We start from the raw sequence: 12212 nt of genomic DNA, 5'->3' as shown, positions 1-12212 counted from the left end.
ACTTTAGGCTATCCTTTGACATGGTCTGTTTTATTGATTTCACCTTATGATCTCAATCAACTTTGGTAATCAATGTTATTGTCGTGCCGAATTGTCTAGTTTATAGCGGTATATTATCTGTTAACATTTATTGCTTTGCCTTGTTGAGCTTGGCTCAGAGATGTTTCTTCACCTACTGCGATCCAAAAATATACCTCCAGGCAGTCTGGATTATGGACCCCTAGGGAATAGCCTAACTGAAGGCACAATGACCTCTGAAGTGATCAGGAGATATGATAGACTGGTGTTTATAGGTTCTCCTGTGTCTCATGTCATGTCTGATCCTCTCTGTGTCTCTCAGGCCGCACCACGTAGGCCTGACTGGCAGTTATCGGGAGTTGGAGGGTGGTATATGATTGGGTGGAAGATGGTTCAACAGAGTAGCTACCTACAGCTGTCTTATACTGCTGAAAACAATGAGAAGTGCATCAGGTCTGTCTGTGATTACTCCCAAATACGTAGCCGAACACACACATACACGCGCACACACACTCACACATGGATTCAGTACAGGGGTGGGGAAACGTTTTGGCTCGAGGGCCACATCGGGATTTTGAAATTCAACGGAGGGCCGCATTTTGTGGGGGACCAATTGTTTGTTAAAATAATTTTGCAGGGGCCTCCTAAGTGGCGCAGCGGTCTAAGGCACTGCATTGCAGTGCTTGAGGCGTCACTACAGACCTGGGTTTGGTCCCAGGCTGTGACCCGGGTTTGGTCCCAGTACTAGATCAAGGCCGGATACTTTATCCCCCCTTGATCTAGTAGTACGTGATGAAAAACAAACATCATATTTAAACTGGACAGATCGTTTACTGTCAGGACTTGAGTGAGATGATGGTGTAATTGGAATTGATGTTAACAGGAACTTGCATGCTTCTGTCTCTGCAACAATACAGTGATTGTTGGCCTCTGCCCTGGAAGTAGTGAGGCGTTGACCTGGGAAAGTCTATGAGGGATTTACGTCAGAGGCAATTCCATGGTAACAGAATGACACCGATTTTTCACCCTAAAATAAATGCCAAATAAAAACCAGTGATTACAAAGTTAAACATACCATATAACTCTTTTCAAAAGGTCTAATTCTAACAATTTCCTCAGAAAATTTGACAAGAACAGCGGAGATGTAGTTTTGTAACAGAATTATGTAAAAATCTCCCTCAGTTTTTTATGTGACAAAGTTTTTCAAAAACTCAAAAGATGTCTGCAGAAAGAATGGGGTGTCAGCTATGATATGACACCTTGAGTTTGAAAAAAATCAATTTTGGTTATTGAACTACAGTAAGTGAAATGGATTAACAACTGGTAACAGAATGACGGTAACAGAATGACATCATGGGTCCCTGATCTGTACTATACAGAAATGCATTATTATGCAAAGTAAAGTACAGAAAAGCACATCACAGCACAGCAGAGTAGTGTTCATTCAGTACAGTATACACTGACTGAGTGTACAAAACATTAGGAACACCTGCTCTTTCCATGACATAGACCGACCAGGTGAAAGCTATGATCCCTTATTGATTTCACTTGTTAAATCCACTTCAATCGTTTTTCACACTCAACAGTTTCCTGTGTGTATCAACAATTCTACACCACCCAAAGGACATCCAGCCAACTTGACACAACTGTGGGAAGCACTGGAGTCAACATGGGCCAGCATCCCTGTGGAACGCTTTCGAGACCTTGTAGAGTCCATGCCCCCAACTCATTGAGGCTGTTCTGAGGGCAAAAGGGGGTGTGGCTCAATATTTGGAAGGAGTTCCTAATGTTTTGTATGCTCTGTGTAGTTTAGTACATTACAGTACAATACAATAACGTACATTATACTGTACTCTAATGTGCTCTACTGTACTGTTCTGTAATGTGCTGTCCAAACTTTTGAAACATATGATTGGTTCAGATTTGGACTGACCAAATTTCAACTGCTTGTTAACGTCCATGGAGCACACGTGTCGGTCAGTGCTCAAAGGTTGAGGACGCTGCCTACTGGCCACAGACGTCAATTCAACGTTTATTCCAAGTTGGTTCAACGTCATTTCATTGAAATTAAATATAAATGTTTATATTAGTTGGCAAGGGTCTTAACTTCAACATTATTGTGTTTTGATGTATTTCTAATACCTTTAAATCCATTCTCATTTAGATGTTTTTTAAGAGGACAGATTTGAACAGCTGGTTAATTGACTTCAGTCTCAGTTTTGGACGGAGCTCAGATGAAATCGGTAAAGAGTCTAGGATTGAGCGTCTCGGTAGATTTACTTGGAAATGTGCTGTTGCTGGGAACCTCTGTGTATGTCTGAATCAATCAGTGTTTGGAAATATCATTAGTCATACTGTGATCTACAATCATTGGTGGTAGCAAGAAAGTGGATGCTGTAGCAGTAGCTTTATCTAAAGTGTCTATAGCTAACAAACAACAAGACTTAGATACAACTACCTCTTGTGATCAACATCTGACAGCTGATCAATAACGATGAACCAAAGAACCCTAGACAGTCTATTGTATGTCCAGAATATACCAACAGCTGCCTGCATACCTTCAAGGGTCATTGCGGGACGAAGTGTTAGCTACAGAGAGGGGATATTCATCCACAGTGCTATAATGTCTCCAGCAGATGTTTCCAACCACAGAGTGAGAAGAGAGGCAGCTGTGTGTGTTTTAGTTAGTCAGATCTAGTCCCACACAGTGGAACCACACAGAGATAAATAGATAGACATCTCTCTCTGTACAGAGTAATGGGCCATGGGGTATAGAGTTACCAGCTCCCCATGATGGAACTTCACTGGAACTAGGCTACATAACAGAACCTGGGGGTGTGTTAGTCAGTGAGTGTGTGTATGTGTGTGTTTATACAGCATGTGTGTTGCGTTGCTTGCGTGTTAGTTTGTTAGGATTTTGGGGTGGAACATCACTGGAACTAGGGCTGTAGGCTACTGTACATTCCCTGAAGATGTTTTGGTCTGTGATCGTGTGTGTCTTTGTCTGTGTCCGTGTGTCAGTGGATCATTGTGTGCAGAATATGTAAAATGCATTCTCGCGAAGATGAAGAACAGGGGAGGAATGAGAGGAAGATGAGAAGAGGAAAGCACTTAAAGTTATAGTTTCACGTCATTGTCCTTCACTAACAACAGCATCACACCCCAATCCATGCACTGTAATGCATCCTATCTGGGAATGTGCACTTTGGTAGCCTTGTTGAGTCAGTGAGTAATATGGTGATAAGACCCAGTCCAGTGTTGACTTAGTGGGCATGGACAGTTTGCTCTCCCTCACAGTAAACACACTGAAGTGAATGACCTGACCTTCCCTTCCTTGTTCTGTGTGAGTCTGAACATCACTGGACCTGTATGTAACATTCTGTATCTCAGGAAGTGAGGTTGTTATACACTACCTAGAAAAGATGACTCAAAATTCCCTCCCTTGTTTCATACATGCTCTCTCTTTCTCACTCTCCCTCTCTCCCTCCTCTCCTCCCCCCCTCCTGTTCTCTCTCTCCCTTTCTATACAGCCATCTGATGTGTGATCTGGTTCCTGGTCCACCAGTACCGTGGTACCATGTCTCAGCCTCCGGTATTTATGCTGCAGTAGTTTATGTGTCGGGGGGCTAGGGTCAGTCTGTTATATCTGGAGTAGCTCTCCTGTCTTATCCGGTGTCCTGTGTGAATTTAAGTATGCTCTCTCTAATTCTTTCTCTCTCTCTCTCTCTCTCCTCTCTCTCTCTCTCTCTCTCTCTCTCTCTCCTCTCTCTCTCTCTCTCTCTCTCTCTCTCTCTCTCTCTCTCTCTCTCTCGGAGGACCTGAGCAATAGGACCATGCCTCAGGACTACCTGGCCTGATGACTCCTTGCTGTCCCCAGTCCACCTGGCCGTGCTGCTGCTCCAGTTTCAACCGTTCTGCCTGTGGCTATGGAACCCTGACCTGTTCACCGGACGTGCTACCTGTCCCAGACCTACTGTTTTCAACTCTCTAGAGACAGCAGGAGCGGTAGAGATACTCTGAATGTGATCAGCTACGAAAAGCCAACTGACATTTACTGCTGAGGTGCTGACCTGTTGCACCCTCGACAACCACTGTGATTATTATTATTTGACCCTGTTGGTCATCTATGAACATTTGAACATCTTGGCCATGTTCTGTTATAATCTCCACCTGGCACAGCCAGAAGAGAACTGGCCACCCCTCATAGCCTGGTTCCTCTCTAGGTTTCTTCCTAGGCTCTGGCCTTTCTAGGGAGTTTTTCCTAGCCACCGTGCTTCTACACCTGCATTGCTTGCTGTTTGGGGTTTTAGGCTGGGTTTCTGTACAGCACTTTGAGATATCAGCTGATGTAAGAAGGGCTTTATAAATAAATTTGATTTGATTTAGACATGCCAGGCTCATACAGCCCTCCGTCCCCTCTGGGGGAGTCCCTTCTGGGCAGACCGCTGTGTGGAGGCCTGATCACAGACATGGAAGACACATGGACTGAAGATATTTCTCAGTGGGATGACACACTCAGTGGGATGACACACTCAGCTCCTTTGACCTGTACCCTGAGTACTACAGCACTGGCCCTGGGTCGGAGAATTCCATTGCTCTGGGTATGCATGTGTTTGTTTTTGTGTGGGCATGTTCGGCCTTTCTACCATGGTCACACAAACATGCAAATACACACACATATCCCTTACACTTCCTCAGGCCAGACAGACAGCTAGCCAGAATGGGAGGAAGGCAGGCAGGCAGACAGAGACACACATACATAACCTCTAATGTCCTTCTCACATTCCTGAATGGACATAAAAATACACACGTCCTCTGTAATTTGAGTGAGATGAGCTGACCCAAATTCCTGAAGTCTCTATCGCAAAAAGTCTGCTATAGACTTATTATATGCAATACATCTGATGAATGAGGGCAGATGAATTTTATCAGGGAAATATGCCACCACGCCCTCAAGGCTTGTGTCAAACAAAATGGTGTCAGGGAATTAATTGCAATTACACATAAACAAAGTAGGTAGGAACTTCATGGCAGTTACAGTGTATATATGGCCTATTTCCTTACTCTTAGATCTAGATATTGACTCTAAAAAGTGTGTACTGTTTGCTTCTGTTAACCACATTTTAAGGTACTATCTTTGTCTTTCTGACAGGGATTCTTGAGAAGGACCATCAGACTGAAGTTGGAATATGACAAGTGTGACCGACACTGTAAAATACAGAGGAAGAACTGCAACAAGTGCCAATACTGTCGCTTCTACAAGTGCCTTGCTGTGGGCATGTCCAACAATGGTAAGAACGTAGTCAGTCCCTGAGTGTCCCAGTATATAATGGTAGTATAATAGTATAGAAAATAGTAGTGTAATAAAGCTCGCCTGACCACCTGAGAGGTGGGGTAAGTACTGGATTGAGCAGAGTAGCGTGACACTGCCAACACCTTTTTTGACAGGTATGGTCCAGCTTCAGAGGATAGGACACACCAAAACTCAACACAAAAATAGCAAACAATTATTTTTATTACTTACACAATTTCATAAGGCAGCGTGCATAAAATGCTAGGCGACCTATTAAATTCCTGCAGTCTCTGTTACCCAATCAGAAGGCACACAGGCTATTAAGTGCTATAACACGCTAAAAAGTGACGCAACACACACGCTAGTGAGGTATATGGTTAAAGAGAACTGAACATCCAAGGTCCTACTACTACTTCACTGCAAACTTGGCCTAGCCCAATGAAATGCAATTGTACAAACATGAAAATTCACTGCACACAGGGGCATAATAGCCTATACACGGTCCAGAGATCCACACCTGATAATAAAGTCACAGAACCCCCCACTTTGAAATACGCAGTCTGCAATCCCTGTATTGTTCGCCCCACATAACCCATTTAACAAGACTAAGCCAACAAAATAAGACCTAGACATAACATTGAACATTTAAATGTAACATTTAAAAACACTTGGCTCTCCTAGCTGACGGACCCCCCATGGGGTCTGGGCGTGTGCACCACTGTTGGGCCGGTCCGAGTGGCAGACCAGCAGTGGATCTGTATCCAAGGTGCACTGAAAAAGCTAAAACCTGGACAGGAACAACAAATAGGCTATACCCGGATTCAGGTTGATCGCCGTAGGTTTCAGCCTGATTAATTACATAGAATAAAGAAGTGCACTACACTCGCGGCGCGCTCTGTTTACAAACACTGAGAAAGCTATGATGGAAAATGTTATGTTTGTGTCACGTCCTGACCAGTAAAAGGGGTTGTTTGTTATTGTAGTTTGGTCAGGGCGTGGCAGGGGGTGTTTGTTTTATGTGTTTCGTTTTTTTTTTGTAATGTTCTATGTTTGTATATTTCTATGTTCATTCTAGTTTTTCTATTTCTATGTTTAGTTTATTGGGTTGACCTTCAATTGGAGGCAGCTGTTCCTCGTTGCCTCTAATTGAAGGTCCTATTTAGTAGGGGTGTTTTTCCATGGGTTTTTGTGGGTAGTTGTTCCGTATGTGTGTAGCTGTGTGCCTCACAGGACTGTTTCTCGTCGTCGTTTTTCTATTAAGTGTTTTGATTTTCTTCTCAATAAAGAAGATGAGCGTACACATTCCCGCTGTGCCTTGGTCCAATTCCTACGACGAACGTGACAGAACTACCCACCTCCAATGGACCAAGCAGCGGAGGAAGGAGCAGCAGAGGGATTTGGAGTTATGGGAGGAAATTTTGGACGGGGCAGGACCTTGGCACCAGGCTGGGGAGTACCGGTGACCTAAGGAGGAGCTGGAGGCAGCCAAGGTGGAGCGGCGTCATTAAGAGGCATTATTTTTACATTTACATTTTCGTCATTTAGCAGACGCTCTTATCCAGAGCGACTTACAGTAGTGAATGCATACATTTCATACATTTTTTTTCTGTGCTGGCCCCCCGTGGGAATCGAACCCACAACCCTGGCATTGCAAACACCATGCTCTACCAACTGAGCTACAGGGAATACGCACAGATTGGCAAGTGTGAGAGGCAGCCCCAATAATTTTTTGGGGGAGGGCACACGGGAAGAGTGGCTAGGTCAGGTAATAGACCTAAGCCAACTCCCCGTGCTTATTATGGGGAGCAGCGTATCATGAGAGCGCCGGTCTATGCGGAAGTGCGCACGATCTCGCCCATGCGCACGCACAGTCCGGTGCGAGTGATTCCAGCCCCTCGCAAGTGCCGTGCTAGAGTGGGCATCCAGCCAGGTAGGAGTATGCCTGCGCAGTACATCTGCCCACCAGTACGTCTCCTAGGCCCAGGCTACCCTGCGCCTGCTCTACGCACGGCAGCCATCAGGCCTCTGCACAGCCCAGTTCGCCCTGTGCCAGCAGGGTGACTACCCAGCCAGGACGGGTGGTGCAGGCTGTGCACTCCAGACCTCCAGTGCTTGTTCATGGCCCGGTGTATCCAGTTCCTGCTCCTCGCACTAGCCCTGAGGTGCGTGTCTCTAGTCTGGCGCCTCCAAATCCAGCCCCACGCACCAGGCCTCCAGTGCGTCAGCCCAGTCCAGTACGTCCTGTTCCTGCTCCTCGCACTAGCCTTGAGGTGCGTCTCCAGTCTGGTACCTCCAGTACCAGCCCCACGCACTAGGCCTCCAGTGCGTCAGCCCAGTCCAGTTCGTCCTGCTCCTGCTCCTCGCACTGGCCTTGAGGTGCATGTTACCAGTCTGGCGCCTCCAAAGCCAGCCCCACGCACCAGGCCTGTAGTGCGCCTGTCCAGTCCAGAGCTTCCGGCGACAGTTCCCCGTCCAGAGCTTCCGGCGACAGTTCCCCGTCCAGAGCTTCCGGTGACAGTTCCCCGTCCAGAGCTTCTGGCGACAGTTCCCTGTCCAGAGCTTCCGGCAACAGTTCCCCGTCCAGTGCTTCCGGCGACGTCCTACAGTCCGGAGCCTGCAAAGACGGCCCACAGTCCGGAACCGACAGAGACGGCCCACAGTCCGGAACCGACAGAGACGGCCCACAGTCCGGAACCGACAGAGACGGCCCACAGTCCGGAACCGACAGAGACGGCCCACAGTCTGGAACCGACAGAGACGGCCCACAGTCCAGAGCCTGCAGAGATGGCCCACAGTCCGGAGCCTGCAGAGACTGCCCACAGCCCGGAACCGGCGCAGCCAGAGTCGGCCTACAGTCCAGAACCGGCGCAGCCAGAGTTGCCCTACAGTCCGGAACCAGCTCAGCCAGAATCGCCCTTCAGTCCGGAGCTCCCAGAGTCGCCCTCCAGTCCGGAGCTCCCAGAGTCGCCCATCAGCCCGAGGTCTCCAGCGACGCCCATCAGCCCGAGGTCTCCAGCGACGCGCATCAGCCCGAGGTCTCCAGCGATGCGCATCAGCCCTGAGCCTTCAGCGGGGGTGGACAGGTTAGGTTGGGGACTAAGGCCAGAACCTGAGCCACCTCCATAGTAGGAGGATTATGATGAAACTGGCTCTCATGAGGACCGCCACAGGAAAGGAAGACCCAGAATTACCTCTGCTGCAGAGGATAGGTTCATTACAGTTACCAGCCTCAGAAATTGCAGTTCAAGTAACAGACACATCTCAACATCAACTGTTCAGAGGAAACTGTGTGAATCATGCCTTCATGGTTGAATTGAGTAGTTGTGTCCAAACTTTTGACTGTTAATGTATGTGTGCATCTATCTGGTCAACCCCACAGCTATCTGGTTTGGTCGGATGCCTCAGTCAGACGGGGGAGGGAGAGGCGGGAGGAGACCTCAGGCAGTACCAATAATGCTACTGCAATCATTTTACAGTAACATATTCTTACTGTAATGCGACATTTGCATATTTCCCGGAGTGCCTTTTGAATGAATTGTGGAGTTAACACGACTGACTGTATTTGTTAGAGACAGAAACATGGTTGTTGCATTCATCCATGTTCAGTCCTGTGGCCTTCACCAAGTGAGATCGTAAGTGAATATGACAAATTATTCCGAACTACGAAACATTAATATTTATAATGTCATCCCCACACTCATACTTTTCACTTAGTGCACATGTCAAACTCATTCCACAGTGGGCCACGTGTCTGCAGGTTTTCACTCCACCCTTGTACTTGATTGATGACTTAAGGTCACTAATTGGTAAGGAATTCCCCTCACCTGGTTTCCTAGGACTTTAATGAAGAAAAAGAACAAAAACCTGCAGACACTCGGCCCTCCATCGAATGAGTGTGACACCCTTGAGTTAAGCCATTTAAACTGGAACAACCATTTTCGAAACATGTATATTATTAAGATATCATTTATCTTTGTGTAGCATAAGATCAATGTACATCAGATCATAAGATCAATGTACATGCAAAAATACAGATATTAAAAACTAAAAATTCAACCTGCAGTAGAGCATGCTGGGAAATGTAATAACGATTACAGTTATTTTGCAGGAATTTACAGGTAACTGGCTGCCAGTAAGTTTCCGTAAACAAAACTGTTTTATAGTATCAATGCCTCTACTGTAATCCATTGACGGTACCATTACAGGTACTGTAATCTATTGAAAGGGTAGGGGAGAGTGAGAGTTGTTTGAAATCAGGCTAAGTGGAATTTGCCTAATTTCCACAAGGGGCCTGAGTTGTACATATAGCTTCTATTTTGTGTGTGCTTGGTTTCCAAAGTTATTTATTTGTATGATGTCCCTTTCTAATTGTATATTTCTTCTTTATTATAAAACAGCATGGCCACAAAGAAAGCAATGTATATAAAATAACAAAACAGATACCAATTAACTAAGACTAAAATATTAAATGTATATAATAATATTTAGAAAAAATGGCACCCCTCTCTGGCAGCCTATATCATGCACAACATTTAGGACACGTTTACCAGACCCAGAGTAAGCCAAGAGTTGGGCTAAAACACACTTTCAATGAAGATTTTTTATTGAGAATGATTTTTAATCACGGACTAGGTTTAATCTGGACCCAGGAAACCGGTCCAGAATGTGTAATATACTATACATTACATAATTATGCTTATAAAACGGTATTATGTATGAACTGGGTTGGTCTTTCTCCCTTCTTTCTGGCAGCCTTTTGTCATCCACGACATGGAGACAGTCCTGCTGGCTGAGCAGATGGTGATGGCCAAGCTGGTAGGTGTAGGAGGTGGTGTCGGCCCAGATGGAGCAGGGTCTGGGCCCGAGGAACTCCAGGAGAGGGAGGCAGAGGCCAGGCTGTTCCACTGCACCCAATGCTTCTCTGTGGAGACTGTGACAGAGCTCACAGAATTCGCCAAGTCCATACCAGGCTTCCAGTGCCTGGACCTGAATGACCAAATGGGTGACCAGTTTTAGGATTTTGTAGAACTTTATGTATGTGCAATGTGTGGTTCATGTTGTGTTGTGTATATTGTATCATATTCCTTGTGAAATGTCTGTTGTTGTTTTATGGATGAGTCTTTTGCAAAAAGAAATCCACCTGAGAATAGTTTTCTACTAATTATACTAATATAATCTACATTTTCTTCCTGAATTAATTGAAGTTAACTGGCTTGACTGACCCCCATACTCTACAAGTGACTGTTGAAGTGGGGGTGTATGAGGCCGTCTTCACCCTCCTGGCCTCCTGAATGAACAAAGATGGCCTCCTGGTGGTGAGTGGAGGAGTTTTCATTACCCGGGAGATCCTCAAGAGTCTACAGTGGCCCTTCAGCGACATGATGGAGCCCAAGTTCCAGTTCACCATGAGGTTTAACTCCTTAAATTTGGACAACAGTGACCTGGTGCTGGTCTAGGCCACTATCCTCTGCTGTGGAGGTAAAAGACAAAGCACAGACCCTTTTGACTATGGTGCAGCTATGACGGATGCATAGCCAGCCCAGTGCACTACACTGTAAAAAATGGTCTTTGGATCAAACAAAAAAAATGCTTCAACTAGTTACAATTAAATGAGTTTGGTTATTGAAAAAATATTTCACAGTGGATTAGATGGTACAATGATTCTCTGCACTGTATATAAAACCCATTTTTTATCTTGTTCCAATTCTATTTTTCCCTTTTTTCTCCACAATATTGTAGCCAAATGGTACCTTTTTACAATGGAAGTCTTAAACAGGCTTCTACATACCACATACTGTCACGTCCTGACCAGTAAAAGGGGTTGTTTGTTATTGTAGTTTGGTCAGGGCGTGGCAGGGGGTGTTTGTTTAGTGTGTTTCGGGGTTGTTTGGGTTATGTTCTATGTTTTCTATTTCTATGTGGTTTTCTAGTTTTTCTATGTCTATGCTAGTTTTGTCAATGACCTCCAATCAGAGGCAGCTGTTTGTTGTTATCTCTGATTGGAGGCCATATTTAAGTGTGTTTGTTTTCACTTGTGTTTGTGGGTGGTTGTTTCCTGTTTAGTCTGAGCACCTTACGAGACTGTTATTGTTGTTATTTTTGTTTAAGTGTGGTTACCTTCAATAAAACGAAGATGAGCAATATACCCGCTGCATATTGGTCCGATGATTTCTCCTCTTCAGACGACGAAGAATATGACACTTACAATTATGCAAGTTATTATAAATTCAATGCAGGCAGTGTACAAGCCAGTAAATCTGATATTGTGAATACAACAGCACAGATAAACCTTCGGCGGCCTTTCTCAATAGCAAGGCTATGCTCACTGAGTCTGTACATAGTCTAAGATTTACTTACTTTTGGTTCAGTCACAGTGGTCTGGTATTCTGCCACTGTGTACTCTCTGTTCAGGGTCACATAGCATTCTAGTTTGCTCCGTTTTTTGGTAAATTCATTCCAATGTGTCAAATAATTATCTTTTTGATTTCTCATGATTTGGTTGGGTCTAATTGTGTTGCTGTCCTGGGGCTCTATTTGTGTTTGTGAACAGAGCCCCAGGACCAGCTTGCTTAGGGGGCTCTTCTGCAGGTTTATTTCTCTGTAGGTGATGGCTTTGTTATGGAAGGTTTGGGAATTTATTCCTTTTAAGTGGTTGTATAATTTAATGGGTCTTTTCTGGATTTTGATAATTAGCGGGTATCGGCCTAATTCTGCTCTTATTTGGTGTTTTAAGTTGTACACGGAGGATATTTTTGTAGAATTCTGCATGCAAAGTCTCAATTTGGTGTTTGTCCCATTTTGTGAATTCTTGTTTGGTGAGCCGACCCCAGACCTCACAAACATAAAGGGCAATGGGTTCTATAACTGATTCAAGTATTTTTAGCCAGATCATAATTAGTAT

General features: G+C 45.1%; 1 protein-coding gene across 1 annotated transcript; it reads left to right on the top strand.

Annotated features, from left to right (window-relative positions):
- Positions 1-3786: 3786 nt before the first annotated feature.
- Positions 3787-11456, top strand: pparaa (peroxisome proliferator-activated receptor alpha a). Its single transcript, XM_045698635.2, is given in 4 exon segments — positions 3787-4619; positions 5171-5317; positions 10064-10313; positions 10550-11456. Coding segments are annotated over 4 exon segments (906 nt in total). The 5' UTR covers positions 3787-4406; the 3' UTR covers positions 10846-11456.
- Positions 11457-12212: the final 756 nt, after the last annotated feature.

Source organism: Salmo salar, chromosome 17, assembly GCF_965601325.2.
Source record: "Salmo salar chromosome 17, fSalSal1, whole genome shotgun sequence".
Taxonomy (NCBI): Eukaryota; Metazoa; Chordata; class Actinopteri; order Salmoniformes; family Salmonidae; genus Salmo; species Salmo salar.
This window is presented reverse-complemented; position numbering and strand designations above follow the sequence as displayed.